This window comes from Platichthys flesus, chromosome 2 (genome assembly GCF_949316205.1).
Source record: "Platichthys flesus chromosome 2, fPlaFle2.1, whole genome shotgun sequence".
Classification (NCBI taxonomy): domain Eukaryota; kingdom Metazoa; phylum Chordata; class Actinopteri; order Pleuronectiformes; family Pleuronectidae; genus Platichthys; species Platichthys flesus.
In genome coordinates, this window is record NC_084946.1 from 15,348,270 (window position 1) to 15,368,016 (window position 19,747).

General features: G+C 41.4%; 1 protein-coding gene across 1 annotated transcript in view; it reads right to left on the reverse strand.

The window, feature by feature from the left end:
- Positions 1-19,747, reverse strand: part of col7a1 (collagen, type VII, alpha 1) — a 65,009-nt gene that overhangs the window by 2,274 nt on the left and 42,988 nt on the right. Inside the window, exons 88-118 of the mRNA XM_062400896.1 lie at positions 16,365-16,400; positions 16,141-16,200; positions 16,002-16,046; positions 15,882-15,917; positions 14,220-14,255; positions 14,080-14,139; positions 13,856-13,981; positions 13,698-13,769; positions 13,163-13,198; positions 13,012-13,071; positions 12,846-12,890; positions 12,335-12,370; positions 12,176-12,211; positions 11,344-11,400; positions 11,188-11,259; positions 10,637-10,708; positions 10,470-10,505; positions 10,294-10,374; positions 8,287-8,340; positions 7,999-8,052; positions 7,827-7,889; positions 7,681-7,743; positions 5,698-5,814; positions 4,502-4,579; positions 3,964-4,017; positions 3,746-3,794; positions 3,518-3,526; positions 2,207-2,290; positions 1,762-1,887; positions 1,061-1,213; positions 33-215 (exon numbers count right to left, since the gene is read on the reverse strand). Coding sequence (XP_062256880.1) covers positions 33-215; positions 1,061-1,213; positions 1,762-1,887; positions 2,207-2,290; positions 3,518-3,526; positions 3,746-3,794; positions 3,964-4,017; positions 4,502-4,579; positions 5,698-5,814; positions 7,681-7,743; positions 7,827-7,889; positions 7,999-8,052; positions 8,287-8,340; positions 10,294-10,374; positions 10,470-10,505; positions 10,637-10,708; positions 11,188-11,259; positions 11,344-11,400; positions 12,176-12,211; positions 12,335-12,370; positions 12,846-12,890; positions 13,012-13,071; positions 13,163-13,198; positions 13,698-13,769; positions 13,856-13,981; positions 14,080-14,139; positions 14,220-14,255; positions 15,882-15,917; positions 16,002-16,046; positions 16,141-16,200; positions 16,365-16,400 — 2,089 coding nt within the window. The remainder of the gene's footprint in view (positions 1-32; positions 216-1,060; positions 1,214-1,761; positions 1,888-2,206; positions 2,291-3,517; positions 3,527-3,745; positions 3,795-3,963; positions 4,018-4,501; positions 4,580-5,697; positions 5,815-7,680; positions 7,744-7,826; positions 7,890-7,998; positions 8,053-8,286; positions 8,341-10,293; positions 10,375-10,469; positions 10,506-10,636; positions 10,709-11,187; positions 11,260-11,343; positions 11,401-12,175; positions 12,212-12,334; positions 12,371-12,845; positions 12,891-13,011; positions 13,072-13,162; positions 13,199-13,697; positions 13,770-13,855; positions 13,982-14,079; positions 14,140-14,219; positions 14,256-15,881; positions 15,918-16,001; positions 16,047-16,140; positions 16,201-16,364; positions 16,401-19,747) is intronic.

The following is a 19,747-nucleotide window of genomic DNA, read 5'->3' on the forward strand; positions in this document are numbered from 1 at the left end:
GAGAGTGTGTGTGTGTGTGTGTATGTGTTTACCTTCAGCCCCCCCAAGGCAGGCCTGTTCGCAGTCCTCCAGCTCGAGGAAGCGGTTGTCGTTTCCCTCACAGCCGCTGTAGATGAAAGGCCGGCAGGCCTGAGTCTTATGGTTAAAGTACCAGCGCAGAGTGTATCTTCCACAGTTCCCCTCATCCATGGGAAGCTGACACAGTTCTGCTGGAGCTGAACAACACACACACAAACACGTAAAAAGTGTGCACACCCAGACACTACAAGGTATGCACAGCGAGGAGAGGGAAAGCCAGGCAAAAATGAGCAGAGGAGCATTAAGAAGCAGAAGGGGACCAAAGACAAGCACTAATAACCACTAAGATCCAAACTCAATCAAAACCAAACTCTTAATCAATTTGAAATGCAAAGGAAGACATCAGCTCTGAAAGATTGCATGTAGTATATTTTACTGGAAGCAAATATGCCTCTAAAGCCGTTTTCAGACATGAAGTCTGTCTGCAGAATTGGGTCCAGACTTTCTCTGAGGTTTTCCTGTCAGACATGGACAAGGCAGCAGGAGATTCTCTGTTCAGACGTGTTCACAACAACACCTCTGCAGCACGTATCGATTCAGCTGCAGAGATCAAATGTTTTTGTTTACAGCACCTCTACATCAAATGCTCTCTCGACATCTAACGTGTCTTCTACCTGTTTGGCTCCACTTACCCATCCTGAGATATTTGAATTAATCTGTTTTCTTTCGTTTATGCATCTGTTGTGTGTCCGCTCCCTCGGGGTGAATCCTCCAGAGAATCTCCTGCTGAGTTTTCACATCAGCTTCTTCAGACATTCTTCGGAGTTACTGGCCAGAAAAAGTCAGGAGAAAATCTGGAGCCTCTCACTCAGACATTTGTGTTGTCACATACAGGGATATCAGGAGTTCAGTGCCTGTCTGAAAGCAGCTTAAATCAACAGCAGGGCAGCCTGAGACACACAGACAGGGCCAAACACCAGGCGGCCAGAGATCAGCCATAATTCAATCCCGAACCGAGATGACGGCACGTGAGCTGGTTTACCTTCCCCTTTGACTCTCCTCTTGGCCCTGACTGATTTGGACTGTTTGACTGGTTTCTGACCAGCAGCTGCTGCTTTTTGCTGAATGTCAGAACTGGCTGATTTGTTTGGTACAACTTTGACTGTATTCTTTGATTCCTTTTTGACAGCCTCACCTGTCGACACACACGCACACACACACACGCGCACACGCACACGCACACACACACACACACACACACACACACACACACACACAGCAAACAGTGTAGACACATTCAGCAGAAACACACAAAAGAGAACGAAACATTAATGTGATGATACAGTCAGATACTGATGCTGTAAGGTCAAAGACTCAGGGTGCTGCGTGTGCTTGTAGCCGGCTGTGTGACAAATATACAACACGTGAAATGAGCACAAAGTGAAACACAGACACTAATTAGCACTAATATGCTCTTCCAGCACAAATTGGATAATGAGCAGATTGAATAATCCAAATACACGCCATCCTCTGTTTACCACGTGGAACAGATATGTTGAGTGTGAATTTATTTGGTCAATGTCAGGGTCATTGTGAGGTGAGTGAAATCATTACTTCTGCTTTGTCTCATATTCCGTCTACTGTGGGCGGCTGTGGCTCAAGAGGTAGAGAGGTAGCTCAGGGTGTCGGAAAGTGCTACTTCACTGCGTGACGACATTGGACAGATCATGAAACACACAGTACCATCGCTCTGATTGGCAGAGGGTGTGAAGTAGAGCAGTTCATCCATGGGGTCGTCGTAGGCCTCGATGGAGTAAACGTGCTCGTAGTCCGGGTCGTTGGTATTCACCACCACACGCAGCTCACGACCTGAAAGGAGAGCAGCGCCACACGGGGTCAGAGATCCTTCACCTCAACCTGCCAACCGCCAAGCTTCAGACAGAGGGAAGGATCCCGACCACGTCAACACAAGAAGCTCCAAAATACTACAACAGCCAGTTAAATAGAGGCAAGAGTAAACCCTCATATCTGGGTTTGTCTGCGTATAACCACAAATGGAGTACTCTGTTTTCTTGTTGAGAAAACCACCGAGTATTCAGAGGTCTCCATCACCACCAGCATAATCCTGTTTGAAAGAGACACAGACAGACAGAGCGAGTCCGACCAGCAGAGCGATGGACACACTCACCCTCCTCACCCTTTCGGACCAGTTGTTGCTCGAGTGCAGGCCGAGCCCTGACCGGGGGCCCTGACCGAGGGTCCGGGCCTGAACCTGAGAGAGCCAGAAAAGGACAAGGAGGAGTGAACGGGGACACCGAGGGAATGGAGACAGAACTCGGGGAGAGAGGGAGACCAGGTGAGTGTTACACAGGAGGGAGAAGAGGGAGGTTGGAAAGGCAAAAAAGGGAGCATGGAACATCCTGAAGGTAAGACCTTTGGACATGTGAGCCAAAAACAGCCCCAGATGCACCACAAAAACCATTCCCCGATTCCAACACAGAAACATACACACCGAAAGGAATAACAACGTTTTTGCAAGACTGGCCAACATGAGGTGATCTTCCAAAAACTGGTTGTAATCCTTGAAGGACTCAAGCTGCTGCTTCATGGACTTGTGTCGCACTCGAGCCAAACCATTTTTGACTTGAGTCCAAGACGCTGCATATTTGTGAGCAACCTGCCTCATAATCATTGATGTAATGACTTATCTAACTGTTTCTTCATCACCCTGATGTGGTTCTACATTGATTCACGTTATTTCAAATCTCAGGGAGAGTTCCCATTTATATACATATTTAATTTGTATCTCCGCCAAGGAACATGTTTTCACCCCGGTCTGTTTGTTTGCAGGATCATGCAACAGATTTCCGACGGAATTGATGGAACATGAGCCAGGAAACAACCTGAGTTTCTCAGGGAATAATTGATGGATCTTGTTGAAAAAAATCAATCAAGCCTGTTGGTTAGTTTAGGATTTATAAACAACATGCACTATGGTGAGAGGCTATTACCTTAGTCAGAACACTGCATCCATGCAAATACAAATGTCTCTATTAATTTTAACTATAAACGATTAATTAAAATGACTTGACAAAGACTTTAAATACTAAGACATGACTTTAAATTGCAACATATTCAAAAAGACAGAATCAGAACCATCACACAGCAGCAGATATTTCAATTTCCCGTTTCCATTAATAATATTCAGGATTTGTCTGAAAAAGAACCCGGACTGGGAGAGTGTTAGTTGTGTTCTGTCATTCAAACAAATGCAATCAGACATGAATTCCCTTGATTGTTTTTTTGTGTGCATTTGTGTGTTTAACTGATTTGCCAAACAAGGGCAAATGCACTTCTGTCTTTGTGAAATGTTATAATAAATGAGAGCGACAGATTCTGCAACAGCATATGTGATACAGTATGCCGCTGTGACTCATGCTAAATCACAGCCCTTCTGTCCACATTCCTCTCCGCTGCAGCGATCGAGCGGCTCACTCACCTCCGCACGCTGAGAATCAGACAGATGGACAGGGAGGAAGCAGAAAGAGAGGGAAGAATAAAGGTCAGTTTTAAATGACATGTCATCGCTGTACTCTTATACACATTTCGGGAGTGACATCGAGTTGAGCTAAGGCTGTGACTCATATGCTGTGATTACCATCTGAAGTTCAACGTGGGGACAACATTTTTAGAAATTAGCGATGCAGGCTGCGTAGAAAAGACTCACCACAGTGCTGACTCATCTCAGAGCGAACATAATCTCTGATCTCATGCTCCTGAATTCAAAATAAAAGAGGGAAACATGAAAAAAGTACAACCCCAACATCAACTTGTGTGTGTGTGAGTGTGTGTGTGTGTGTGTGTGTGTGTGTGTGTGTGTGTGTGTGTGTGTGTGTGTGTGTGTAACTGTGTCTTTGAGCCTCAAGGCAAGGATCACGCACTGACCGTCATGCCTGGCTCTCCTCTGTCTCCCTTGGCTCCATCTGGGCCCATCTCTCCCTGCAACAAACACAGGTATCAGGACACACGCGACCTGCAGAGAGGCTTGAAGCACATTTCTTCATTAAACTGAGACCAGATGCAACTCAAGAACCGAATGCAAAGTCAAAGTGAATAGTTAAATCTAAAATAGCGACTCCTACAGACACAAAACAAATGTGCCACTTCAGGCTTAATGACCTGTGTCCTCAAGCAGCTTTAACAATATGTGGTTGTCATTTTAAATAACTAGTTTTCGGTGCATACAAATGTAACTGTCAGAGCGACGAAGCCCTTTGCTGAGGGGATCACGAGAGCGAGGAAATCCAGCCTCCCTGAGAGAACTGTCTGCATATGGCACGTCGTGAAATGAGCAACTGAGTGCTGTCGCTGTGTGATGGTTCTAAGATAGTTTTGCAATAGAAATCTCCTGACCTCCGCCGCCGATTCCTTCCTCAGACGATGGAAACAACCATCATACAGAAGGAGACAATGTGGCACTAACCTGCCCTCCTCGCTCCCCCGGGATACCTGGGATACCGCGTGGACCCGTCACGGAGGGACCGATATGCCCTCTCTCTCCCTGACACACAAAAGCAACAACATTACAAGTAAATAAAAAAGCTAAAACAGTGAACACAAGGTTTTGTGTTCAACAACAACAACAATAAAGTTCCATGCTTATATAGTTTGGAAATTAGTAACATGAACTGTTATTGTTTGTCTCCAAACTAATGTTTTTCCAAAGACTTTTGTGCTTAATGCAGTTCTGTTACATACACGGCAATTATGTCTTAAATATAATAGTTCTAATTACTATGTACTAACTAAATTGTTTCTACCAAGCACATCCATTTCTTTTGTCATATTGTATCATTATATATTTACAGTGTTTTTTTCTTTTATCTTTGCTAATGTTTTAATCTTGCGGCTGCTGCAGGAGGACCCAAACCTCCGTAATGCATGGATTTTTATAAATTGCTGAAATAAGGCATATATTAGAGGAACTGATATCTATGAGTGTGTGGAATTTGATGCAGCGTGATTGAATCTACAGGGACTGTTGTCCTTTGGTGGAAGTATGCGCTCTACTGAGTACCATTCTAATTTGAGTTACTTTTTCCATCCCACTGCATAAGAAGAACATACTGTACACTCTGCCTGCTTTCCATAATGCACAACAGAAGAATACTGGTTTCATTCAGTTATAGATTTAGACTGAATCCAATATGTCAGACAAAAGACGCCTTGATCAGAAAGAGTGAAAGCAAAGTTGCTACTCTCCTGTCACCTGCTGTCTTCAATCAAAACCGTCACACAGGTGAAGAAGAAAGAAGAGAACAAGCTAAAAGGAGATAAAAGGGCTGTATTCTGTTTTTATTCAGTCTCATCAGCCTTTAATGTCAAAGCTATTTTATGTTGCCACTGGGCCTCTCAGGCACCTCTGACAGCTGCTATTTCGTGCCATCACTCAAATAATTCATACTTTTTTCCCTTCTAAATACTGTACTGTTCTTTGCTAGATCACCATCAAATCTGTCCTCATAACTGATGCTGCATCATTTGCTGATGTAACAAGCGATTGTTGAAATGTCACTATGTCCTATTCTATGTTCCCCTCAATAGACCTCGACCCACATAGATAAATCTGGACCAGAGTGTAAAAATAAGCCATCAGCAAACCACAGTGTGAATCTTTACCTTCTGTCCCTGGAGCCCCTCAGGGCCTTTAGCACCAGCCGGTCCCTGAGAACCAGTCAGGCCGGGGGCCCCGTCCACTCCTCTGAGACCGGGAGGGCCAGGCACACCAGGCACTCCCTATAGGAAACACAGTGACGGTTAATTACATATCCCATAAGCTTTTTTCAGACATGCATTGAAGTGCCGACATTTTCCTGAAATTATTGCCTCATAGTTAGAGGGAGGACCAGCGCCGTGGAAGGCTGCTGTGTCTCACGCTCTCCCACAGCTCTGCTCTAGCCGGATTATTAAAGACCCCTTTCACCCCAGCCATAAATATTTTTGCCTGCTGCCGTATGGCCGACGGTACCGCAGCATCCGGGCCCGCACCAGGCTCAGAGACAGTTTCATTGATAATTTAATCAAATTGATCACAGGTTTCTATGGATTAATCATGATTACCGATTCCATTACCGATCACATTACCGATTTTCTCGGTATATTTTTGTGAAAACAAGAATGTACGACAAAAGATGGATATATACATTGAACATGTTTTCTTTTTATATTCATAAATAAACAAAACAATGGCTCTGCAACTAAGCAGTTGTTTAGCAGTTCTCTTTGCTATTCCATATTGAACATTAATATAATCTTCATCCTAAACAGAATTCGTGCTTCCTAGCCATTGTATGGTTGAACAAAAATTTTCTTTTTAAATCAAACATAATTTATTTGAGCGTCTTAGCCATTCTTTTTATAGGATGGTTGACATTTTTTATATTTTTTGTCAAACAACCACTAACCACACCATGACACAATCTACTGTCTCTCAAGGTCCTCTTAGCTAGTCGTTCTTTAGCCAGTTGGTGAGACAAACTAACTTGTCCACATTCTATGACGGTAAAGCTGACCGCTTCTTTTGCCCAATGTGTCCTGCGAGTGAAGCTGGTTTGGCGCATTGCACTTGAACGCCCCTCGCTGACCAACGCATGCTTCGCGTTGCGTTGCGGGTATTGCTACTGTGAAACAATAACGTCTTCCCACAGAGTGTTCATATCACCTTGGTTTTTTTGAGTGTTCGATCCTTGATTTTTTGGAACACGATCTTCCCGTCCAGAAGGTTCTCAGGTTCATCAGAATTATCCATGTTGTTTGTTTGTTTGAATGGCAGCTGCCGCCTGACTGCATTAGAGCGAAGACTAGTGCAGAGTGGGCGGAATTGTGGGTATATTGGAAGGTCCTTCAACGCATGCGTTAAATGCGTTAAAAAAACCGAATTAATCCTGTAATTTAATCATAACGCGTTAACACGTTAATTTTCACAGCTCTAATATATTTAGATATATATACTTTATTTTCTATTTTTAATTTTGATGTTCTATTTTATACTATTTCTATTTTATTTTATTGTATAGGTTGTAATTACTTGAGCATAGCTAGAAGAGAGCCTGAGACTCAAGCATTTCACTGCCAGCGACTGCTTAATGTTATTGTTGTGCTTTTTTTAGAACGCAATGTCTGAGTAAGTTGGACTACTCTGATGTGAGATTACAGCAGGAAAATGTCTCACAGTGAGCGAGTCGGTGTGGGCCAGGGGCCAAACTGAAAAAACGGAATAAATAAATAAAATAAAAAGGATATCAACTTGAAGAGACAACTACATTGAAGAGGATTTTTATGGGGGCCGACATTGGTGTTGAAGTTCTTTAAATCAAAAAATTGTGATTTCCGCAGTGAAATGAATACCTCTTGTCCTGCCTTCTGCAGGATCTACCCAGTCGTCACCCCTCACCTGAACGTTAATGTGTTGAGAGACTAATTTTTCTGGACAAATCTTATGCACAGGGTCATGTCTCAAAACAACTTAGCTTTACTTGGATTGTGAGGTTGAGTGATGCTGCAGAATGTGAAGACTATGAACAGAGTATAGTGTGATTGTCATGAGGTTACTTTTAGACCTGAATGAAAACAGTGCCAGAAAAGAGTAAGTTACCAACTCACCCTTTCACCTTTCTCTCCCTGAGTTCCTTTGGGTCCCGCAAGCCCATCAAAGCCACGATCTCCCTACAAAGACAAAGAAAAGTAGTTATACTTCACTCTTAGAGGAAGTCTTTGGACTAATACATTTACTATAATAGAGTGCATACCTTGGGGCCCACTAGTCCTTCTTTTCCGGGGCTGCCAGAGGCCCCAGAGGGTCCGACTTCCCCCTGAAAAACGCAGAGAGCAGAAACTGATGACAACTAATCTTTAAAAGTCACATAAAGACATATGACACACCACATGATGCATTTCTTTCCTACAGATTATGAGTCATACCTGTTCACCTTTTCTTCCTGGTAAGCCCGATCGTCCATGAATACCAGCATCCCCCTGAGCACATATACACTCACATATTTAGTTTTACTTGCCATGCCATATGTGACTCATACAAGTCTGACTCACTTCATTTATTCCCTCGCAGGCTTCATATACCAGCAGCCAACACTATATGTTAAACATGCTTCTGTTTATTGGATATTATAGCAGAATAAAAATCCCACAGTGCAAAGCCGTTTCTTGTCCTCTTCCTACAATGTACCATTTTTCTGTCAGTCTCCATCTCACCTTATCTCCTTTGGGTCCATCGCTACCACAAGCCCCCTTGGGTCCTCGGTCACCCTGGAAACATACAAGTGTATCACTGACAGAAATCTGTGTTTCTGAAAACAGACTGGTGAGTCACAAAGAGACAAAAAGTATTAAACCATCAGAGAGCACATCCGTACATCCATACACTGACCCACCACGCAGGCTGGTTCCTGTGCACAAGAGCGTGCACTTCTACATACAGAGAAACACATTTAGCATAAAAGCTCCCAACAAGAGCGGATATGATGCAGAGGTAGCTGCTTCGACACGGAACTCAAGTACAGGACACCTGGATACAGCTTTAATGCTATAGTTCATAAAAATGTACTGTAGAGTAACGATAAACAGCATGAGCATGGGGAAGAAAATATCCTTCGCTCCCATTCTGCTTGTTTTACTTCATAACACCTAATATTACTAACATAAAGTTGACAATTCTGCCTACATTACTGTAGATCCTTGTAACAACTACAGCCGAGTTTTGACCAAAATTTGGTTGAACTTTAGGTCCCAGGAGATTTATAAAAGATGTCTGCGCATTGTTTTCACTTGGGTCCAAAGTCCAGCAGAGATTAAGAAAAGGAGCTTGAGATGTGAGAAAAGGAAAAGCTACAGCAAGCTGTTTCTCTCATGTCCAGCAGGTGGTAGTAATACCATAGACTATACAATAATGATGTCCCTTTAATAGAATTTACAATTAATTCATATTTTTATACAGGTGCAGTCCACAGACTGTGTATAAAGATCGACGATGACAAATCCCCAAATGTGAAGCGAGACTGATTCGATGGCCACCAGTGTGGGCCATAAGATGGCTGCGTTATAGGTCCTAAATTATGCCCCCTCCATGTTAGTGGATGAGAAGTGGACTAAACTAAAAAGAAAAGTACACGTCAAATAATGGTGGTCGGGTTCTGTGATTTGGGGTAGTTTTTATACTGATATATAACCCAGTGTTTATGTTTCAGGCAAATTTGGTTTTAATTGGTTAGTTGAAGCTATAAAAACAAGGTGAAACATCTTGACTGACAACTGAGTGGTTAAGGATATATACACACAGAGTTATCATCGACAGAACACCGCTAGCACAGCGCCAGGCCCCGGTCGCTAGTATGCACACTCTGACTTCAAATGTGTAAGATGGCAGCTTTCACATCTGGGATATTTTAGCTTCATTTCTTGATTGTGGGAGGAGGTGGAGACATTGAGTCCAGCTTTATAAACAATCTATGAAACAGGCAGTTAACTTACCAGGATAACAAAATACACCAACCAATGCATTATATAATGTTATAGCTTATTTGTTATATCTTTCCAAAAATGACAATTCACCACTTTATGGGATGTTATGTGTTTGACTAGTTGCCAGTAAACAAGTGAAGTCTCGGTAAAGTTACTGCTCCAAGATGTTTTGCGTTCATCACTAATCTTTGGACGGAGCCATGCTCATCTTCCCCCTGTTTTTATACAGAGCTAACGTAACTGGAAGAATTTGAACAATGTGCCATTTTTAAGTTTCTGCGACTATTTATTATTATATGGGTGCTGTTCGGGTGCTTTGTATGTATATGCCTGTGTGTGACTGGCTGAATAATATTTGTATAATGTTTATCACATTGAGATCATCTGATGAAATAAAGTTTATGATAATAAAAACAATAATAATAGAAACACCAGGCTGCCTGCTTTCCTCTGAATCATCTCCCACGTATTTGGCTGGTTCAGTGATTCAAACAGAATTCTAATGAAATGGGAATTCAGTCTCAGGCTGAGTAAACCCTCATTTCAGACATTAATTATCATACACGATGTTGAGGTGGAAGCAAATCTTTTGTCTATGTATATTCATAATAGAATTCGTATTAATCCTTTGCAATGGTATACATTTTAGGCTGTTGTTGGTCTTCACCACCTGTGAAAAATACTCCCAAGGTTGAATCCACACAGAGTGAACACACACTGCCTCACAAACAGTGAAAATACCTTCACTCCTCTCATTCCTGCGATACCAAGCTCTCCCTTGTCGCCCTTGTGTCCTGACAGTCCATCTTTTCCTGATAAACCCTGAAAGACAAGAAAGAACACGTCTGAACACCACAGAGAGAAACCCACGTTAGGAAATGAAGATGGTGGGTTTGGTTGGAAGCAAAAGCACAGACCGATTCGCCGGGTACTCCGGGCTGACCGGCTTCTCCCTGCAGCGAGAAAACAGAATTACAGTAATTAAAGCAGTGACACTATTACCTGCTCCGAAGACGCACTGACTGGCTTCGCTGTTAATTATGACACTGATTTTAATCACAGCTAAATGCACAGTGTCACTCGCCTTCTGTCCACCAGGGCCACGTGCACCCTGGAACCCAGTGGAGCCTCTCTCTCCTGGTTCTCCCCTCAGACCCTGATGTTAAATACACACATACAGACAACTATATATATTAACTATTCATAATAACACACAGGGACATTTCATCTATCTGCAGGTTTTGGTTACTGCAAAATCACAGTATGCTGCCTAAATGTCCTCCTGCCTTCCTGCTTGATTAGAATGGCCTTCAGATTAACTAAATCTATTATTTTATATTATACACTCCTATATTCAAGTAAATAAAGTAAACTTAATTGAAAACAAGTTTGATAATTATTAAATAAAGGTTAACTTTATAAGAAGAAAAATAAAGTAACACTTTTGGACAATAGTTGAGTAAAACAATAAAAGTGAAGAGGACATTTTGTGCTCCTGGAAACTCACATCTACATTTTTCTCTATTTTCAGTTATTACCTCACCAAACAATTTGTTTATTTCTCTGAAAAAAAAATCACAGATAATTAAAGTATGAAAACTATCACCTCTGTTTCAATAGGACAAAATAATTTACCTGTTGTCCTGGAGGTCCTTCTTGACCCTTCACCCCCTTTTCTCCTTGCACACCTTTGGGTCCCCTGTCACCCTTAAATGAAAAACCAAACATGTAAGAATATAGAATAGAATAGTAATTTTAGGATAATAAACAAATGCTTGTGTGTTCACTGACTGTTTCGCCGTTGTTGCCCTTTTCTCCAGTAGGTCCTCCCACGAGCACAGTGTCCCCCTATGAGGGAACGTACATCTGTTAACAGTTTCTTATCAAAGCCAAAAAATCAACACACAATGTTTTATCTTATTGCTATTTTCTGAGAGACACTTAGTTTAACATTGTGTTTACTCCTATTTCTCCTCCTCGCAATACAGTAAATATCTTTAACAAACAGCCACTTCAAACAATATAGTTCCCTCTGTCTCCATTTTGTGTCACTGTTGGATTTAGCAAAACTAAAATGCCCCTCATACCTCTGCCAAGGCCCGAAGTTCACCTTAAATTAAAACAAACATTATAGCTAAGTAGTTACAGGTTTCTACCAAACAGCAGCTGGAAAAAGCCTACAGCCCAATGAAATCACATTTAAATCCACTATATCCTGATTTTATATGTTTCCACATGATATTGCACACTCGTGGAAATTAACATCAACATGTCTGATTTTAATTTAATCACAATTCAAATAAGATTCCATGAGAAATCAACATAATGTTAAAAAAAAAAGCACCCTCTCTGGAGTGGGATAAAAAAGCAACAGAAAGTGAAAGAAAGTGGTTCCGCCCCCTGATCCAGATTTATACCAAAATTGAATGGGTTCTTTCCTGACCCATATCATATCCTTCCCTCAAGATTCATGCTAATCCATCCTGTGGTTTTTGTTTATGCCACTGACAAACAGCAGACAAACGCATGCAAATGAAAACATAATCTCCTTGGCCGGGGGAATAAACAAAGAGAGAGAAGAGTGAGCAGTAGTGGAGCTTATTCGATATTAAATTATCCACACCTTCTCTCCTTTGTCACCTGGAAGTCCGCCGTCTCCCTGAAATAAAAAAGATTGACAGCACGTCAATATGTTTCACTGGAATGGATGAGCAGAAGACCAAGCTAGAGCTACTTAAAACACGAGGACAATTGCAGTGAGAAAATAACTGATGGTATTTACCTTCTCTCCACGAATACCACGAGACCCTGCGGGACCCTGATGAACACAGAGACACACCCATGCTTCATGGCTACACAATAATAATGATCCGAATAATAATAATAAAATTCATCATAATCATAAAGACCATGCACGTTTCTACACCTAAGCAAGTTTTCATTTAAATATCTCAGTGATCTCAGGTAGACTACTCTCCAGTTGACATTGCTTGGAAATATTGTATTGCAACACTAGAAGGGAAGACTGTTATAATCATCAGTATAGTCAGTCAATTGTCTAAGAGAAGCATTGTCCTTGGAAAATAATAGCTCCTCCATAATCACCACATGAGAAAAAATAATCTTATACAGCTGTTTTTCCCTCTATGCCTCCATGTAGATGGTCTACCGACGGATTGGGCCTTTTCAAAGTAGAACCCTGAAGCAGATCTTGAAAGCTTGACGCGGGTCTGTCTCTCGATATCTGTGGTGTTCCTGAGTGATGGATTGACAGGAAAACATTTGATATTTACAGATGAGCCTCTTTCCCCGTCCACGCCAGCTCGTCCCTCCTCGCCCTACAGCAATGACAAACAAAAGAAGACACACAACCACGTCACTCTTAGTTTCCATCCTCCAGAGGCCAGTTCATATTAGATCACCATTTTCAGTGATATTACAGAGCGACCGAAGACTTACTCGTGGCCCTGGATCTCCTCTCTCTCCTCTGGCACCAGGCATGCCAACGCCAACTTCCCCCTGGCAACAAAGATTATATGAATATCCTTAAAAAAAAATCCTTTAACATTCACGCAGTTAAACAGATATATTTGTCTGCTTGAGTAGTTACCTTGTCACCTTTGACCCCGTTGGTACCAGCAGAGCCCTATAAAACACAATATTGATTACATAAAAATAATTAACAATTGTTGAATTCTCTCTTATCCTCTCTCTGACAGATTACTTGATTAAAAACAAGATTTAAATTTTATTTAATTTTATTGATCTTTTGAAAATACCAGTCTTTTACACAGCTATATGTACAGGTTATTGGTTAGAGTAATCAATTGAATAAATAAAGAAATAAAATGTTGTTTTAAATAGTAAAGTGCCCAAATGTCATTGCTTTTTTATTGATGAAATAACTAGGATTACTAAACTTATTTTACGTGAAACAATATGCCTCAACCAGCAGTCTTCAAAAATATATAAAATATGTAAGTTACTCAGAAAAAGTTTACAAGAACTGTAAGAGAGATTAAACTACATGAAGACTATCCTTAGAAAACTGACTAGAAGCATTCATTAAAAGATTCACAAAGTCCGGATTATAGACAGTAACTTTTGTATGAACACTGTGTAATAAAACCCGGATGTAAACTCACTGCTTGTCCAGCAGGCCCAGAAGGACCAGGAGGTCCAACATTTCCAGCACGGCCTCCAAAACCTTGGAGACCCTGAATGAAATGAAACTCATTAGTTGAAACTGAGAACACAGAGGTTGAGGTTAAAAGAGTAATATGTGATCAGCAGCTCCACGAACCCTCTCCCCGGGTGGTCCTGGAGGTCCGGATTGTCCACTTTCTCCTCTCAGGCCTGGCGGTCCAGCAGTACCAGACTTTCCCAGTGGTCCTGGGGGACCAGCTGTACCAGGAAGACCTGGATCCCCCTGAAATACAATCACATTTAGATTTTTTTAACCACAGTAACTAATTAGAGATCTAAATACATAAATTATCCTCTGATGCACCACATGCTGCTACTCACTTTTAAACCTTGAGGCCCGTCCCGACCAGGAGGACCTGCCAGACCGATGCCCTTCTCTCCCTGCAACACAAATTTCATAACTGTTAGATTGATGCTATTTTGTTTCATGGAAAATAATAAAACATAAAGCAAAAACTCACCTTATCTCCTTTTGATCCAGGAGGTCCCTGCGCGCCCTGCATAAAAAGAAGATTTTATGTTTTGGGATTTTTTTAAACCGACAGCAATAACTTATTTTAAAATAAAACATTAATTGATTGTAAATAATAATAACAAAAAGCAAAGCTTTGTATTTATTTGTATAGTCTCTCCGAATGTCACTTTGACTTTTATTATACTGCTGGGGCAGACATATTCCATCAGTTCCCTGTTTGCATCCTGGTTATCATGGCTCGTTAACCTCAAGGACGACAAATAATCAAAAAAGTTCATCCTCGGAGGAGATCGGCCTTAATTACAGTCGAGAATTTTAGATAGAAGGTCCAGAGACTGAAATCACATTGTGATAGTAAACTGGTTGATTAAAGTTGGATTAAATCATTTGACCGGCGTTGAATATTGTAATATTATATATAATATTTATTTAACAACTATTGTAGAAATTACCAAATGTCCTTCTACTAAAACACAAAATATTAAAGTGGATATATATATGTATATACTGATATATATATATATTTATATAAATATGGGTACTATTAAGTATTTGGGCAGTGACACAAGTGACCCTTTTTACACCACCTCAACAGATTTGCGAACAACGTTTCTGCAGTTGTGATTCATTTATGACATAAAGTTTAAGACAAATATTAACTGTTTAAGAATTACAGGCATTTTTATACAGAGCTCCTTCATTTCCACAGCCTCAAAAGCAACTGCATGTAATAAAATAAGTATTATTTTTAGTACTGGGATAAAAAAAAAGCATATTTGCAGTGAATGACTGTGAAGCCAGGAGCCCGTGGACATCCCCAAACAGTCACCCACTAGAGAAGCTCTGCCAGGCCTCCCTCGCTCTTTCTGAGTCTTTCTAGCCACTAAGTGAGAGGCATGCTCAATAGCTTTCGCCGTATGATTTGGTTCGTTATCCGTCTGTACTGTGAAGCACCGTCCAATCAGTTCTGCAGCATTTGCGTGAAACTGAGTGGATCGTGTAGCCCTGCGCACTTCAGAATTCATCCAGCTACTTCAATCAGACGTCACATCATCAAACATCAGTGACTCAGTGCTATTGGCAGCCATACATGCCCATTCATCAGAACTGACTCCACCATGTTTGACAGCTGGTGTCGTTGGATCAGGAGTCGTTTCATTTTCCATACGCCTCCTTCTCCAAGTTAATCTCGGTTTCGTCTGCCTGAAGAATCTTGATCGAGAACAGGGACGACTTTTAAGATGCTTTCTCACAAAATCTCATCGGCATTTCTGCTCTTGAGCGTTACCAGTGGTTTGTAAATCTCCGTATTTACATTTATGAAGGATTCTTTTGTTTTCAGACTTTGACAATGTCTACTACGTGCAGAGCTCTTGATTTGGTCCCGTAGTTGAATGTGTTTTAGCGTTCCTGAGCTCTCAAGTCCATTTCTTATTTTTTAAACTGTACTACTGTAAAGCATTTAACTGGTCTCTCATTCGGTTTAGTCCAGCAGGCCCAGAAGGACAAATTAATGAATCACTGAATCCAAGTGAAAATTTGTGACGAATCCTGTAAAGTGTTTTTTAAATTTCTTGTTCATTAGAATGAGACTGATGGACAGTCAGCACATCACAGTATAAGACGGAACCATGCAAGGTTGACTCACATCTTCTCCAGGGTCCCCTGCTTCACCAGGCACTCCCTGGTGTAACGACAAATCACACTTGAACATGTTGTTGTGTTAACGTTAAGTTTCTGTGTTGATTTACAGCAGGATTATACTCACTCTTTCCCCTCTGATGCCAGCAACACCTTTATCCCCTCTGTTTCCCTGAATCACAGCATGCAGTTTCAATGAGAGAGCACTGAACTGTTTCAGTCCTACTTACAGAGTCTTCAGATCTAAAGGCTTTGGTCAGACTCACCTTCTCCCCAGGTAGACCTGTCTCTCCAGCCGTGCCTGGCAGCGTTAGACCAGGAGGACCCTGCGTCAATCAGGACCAGCAGAGTAACGTCAGCTCGATTCACCTTCAGGTTTTTAGTTTTTCTATTTCTGGACCAGGCTGCATTAACTGAATTTAATAGTGTTCAAAAGTCTACAACTAAAAAAAGAGACACTTCAATGTCAAGGCGAATTAAAGTGACTCACAGTTTGTCCTTTGGGTCCAGGGGGTCCAGCCACTGCCTGTGAGAAGTACAGAAAAATGATGTTTCATTGTGTGCTTAAAAGCCGGAGCTTTCAAGTATCACATCAGCCCAACAATCCAGCTCCCAATGCAGCATGACGTCATCAGCATGGACGCACAACAAATGCACAACTCTTCCTGCTAATCTGTTTTGACCATCGTCTGAATGTAAACAGGTGAGCGTGACTCAGGAAGTAGAGAGGGCCGTCCTCTAACCATTTTTAAGTGTCCTTGAGCGAGATAGTACACTCCACATTGCCCCTGACAGTGTGTGAATGGTGTGTGCCTGTGAGAAGTACAGAAAAATGATGTTTCATTGTGTGCTTAAAAGCCGGAGCTTTCAAGTATCACATCAGCCCAACAATCCAGCTCCCAATGCAGCATGACGTCATCAGCATGGACGCACAACAAATGCACAACTCTTCCTGCTAATCTGTTTTGACCATCGTCTGAATGTAAACAGGTGAGCGTGACTCAGGAAGTAGAGAGGGCCGTCCTCTAACCATTTTTAAGTGTCCTTGAGCGAGATAGTACACTCCACATTGCCCCTGACAGTGTGTGAATGGTGTGTGCAAGAAGCAGTATAAAGTGCATTATTGAAGTATTGTTTAATATTGAACATGTAGGAAGGAGGTCACTTGCACTGCAGAGGGCAGTCATGTTGTCCATTTTTAAAAACAGTCATTGGTTTTGACTGTAATAACATCAAGAAAAGTTGTGAAAGAAAGTGGAGGCTAAAAAGGTTGCAACTGTGGAGCTAGAAAAATGCAATGTTACTCCAACTTTGTTTTGTGTGATTGTGCATGTGTCTGAGTATGTGTATGTGTGTGTGAGTGTGTGTGTGTGTGTGTGTGTGTTTGTGAGAACAAATGGTGGAGCTGCTCAGCAGATGGCCCTTCGCAGACACATGTTGCCTAGTTATTTATCAAACCGCTGAACTCACTGACAGTGTCACTGTGGCTCCGTCCAAGGTGCTAAACCTGAGGCCTTCAGCAGTGAGGGCACTGCTCGAGATATTTGTCACGATTCGTGTCAGCAACACAAACAGCAGGGGTGGCAGTGAATACTGAGCACAACACAAGCAAGCTCCATCTTTGTCTTTTTGTCGAGCCACATTTGACCAGGGGAGAGAAACCACACTACGAGAATGAGGAAAAACTCTTTGCACAAACAGGGTGGGATATCTAGTGGCATAGTGGTTAAGACATACGTACTTTACCATATGGTGTAATCCCAACATCCTTGATTCAATTCAGGGTGGAAACTAGTTATGTTACATGTCTGAGTACGAAACTCAACAATCTATTGTAAAATTAACGATCTCTTACAGCATGAGCATGAACTACCACATAAGTTGTTACAAGCAGTAAGTGGCAAAATGAAAAGCGCTGAGAAATAATCACAATTGGAAACTAGAAATACTACACTGCAGTTGTATGCCTCCACCAACCATCAGTGCAGTTTGTCTACACACATTTTTTACAGACTCATGTGAATTCACTGTGAACTTGACCTTTGACGACCAAAATCAAACCATCGTGGAGGCATTATAAAAAAGCTGCACCGAGCATTGTCTAGTAAATCAGGAAGAAGAAAAGATGAATTGGACTTTGTGATGATGTGATGACTTGAGAGACAGTTATTTGACTTTCTCTGTCATTTTCAGTCTCACTGAGCTGAAATCTGACTTAATTGAGATCCTCCTTGACAGAATTGGGACAAGCTTCGTCAAGCCAGTCCCTCTTAACAGATGTCTGCAGTCATTCAACTACAGACAGCGACCGAGACAACAATAATTCAGCGGTTCGGTTGACTCCTTTGTCCTGAGAAGCCTTTAAATAATGATGTCAGGGGAAATCTTTAACAGTTTCACTTGAACACCCGAATCCTTGTGATTTGACAGTTCCTTTCAGTTTTATTTTATCTTATAAAATGATGGAGTGACAAGGAGTGCACAGACTGTGATAGAGTTGACCTACAGCAGCACAATACATCTGTTAAAGAGTCGTCTCTTTCTTATTATATCTGAGCATAGAGCCCAACTCACATTCTGACAAACCACATGTTATTACATCCACTGTATAAATTGCAGGTCATGAGAAATTCGAAATCACAATGTATCGCTTGCCAACTGACTGCAGGGCTGCAATTTTATGCTTTAATATTATAAAAATGTTATGGAAGCATTTATTTAAACTCACGGTCGATGCCTCAGTTACTTGCAGAGAGGGCGGCACTACAAGCCTCCACTGGACTTTCCCTACATTTACTGCAATTCTGTGAAAAGCCTCTGGGTCTGTTCTGCACCAGATAATATAGACCTGTGAGTGTCCTGTGAGAGCAGGAAAAAGCATCTGAACATGTTTGAAACACGAGGAAACTAATTCTGCTGGGTCAGCAAGTGAGATTTACCCTTTGAATGTCAATCACTGTGACCTTTGATCACGGAAAACGAATCAGTTCTTCTTTGAGTCCATTTGACGACTGATCGAAATACGAATAAATCCCCTAAAGAACTGAGATATTATGTACAAGAGGCCATAAACGAACATTTTTAGAAAGATTTGAAAGAACTCTCTTGAGGCCTTCTTAAGATAAAACATTCACAAGGCAAACTGGGGGTTTGTTAGCTGACCTTGCATCTTTGACTTCTAAATTCTAATCCCATCAATCTTGAGTTCCAGTGAATGTTTGTATGAGATGTAATGAAATTCCATATGGGTGTTTCTTATATATATATATATATATATATATATATCAAAATCAAAATTACATCATGTAATGCTTCCATCCAAGTGAATGTTTATACATAATGTGATAGGATTCCCTCGAGGTGTTCTTGAGATATTACATTCAAATGTTTTTCGTGACCTTGATCAGACCACAAATTAACATTTTTAAGGAGTTCTTTAGATATTGTTTTGAATATGACAGATGTATTGACGGACAAACAGATAACCTGAACACATAATGCTTCTGACCATATGGCCATCGCCTGCGTGTAGGGAGACGGAGACAACAACTCTCCAAGAGGTGAGGAGCATTCATACAGAAAACTCATAGAACTGTGTCTCTCCATGAGAAATGAATTGAAATCAAATACCTAACACCTAAAGCAAAAACATTGGAACTTTTGACCAACTTTAAAAGATAAACACATATCTGGTGAAGGCGTCTGGTAACAGCAGCTCCAGCCCCAGACGGACAAACAGCTGCAGCCCTTGAAGGAATACTCAGAACCCCCTATTGCTGTGCATCAGATGAAAACTCTGGCAGTGGGAAGCTAATATTAGCGCTACAGAAATTTTTTTTTTTGATATGACTTCAGGCAGCAAATCATTCTGCA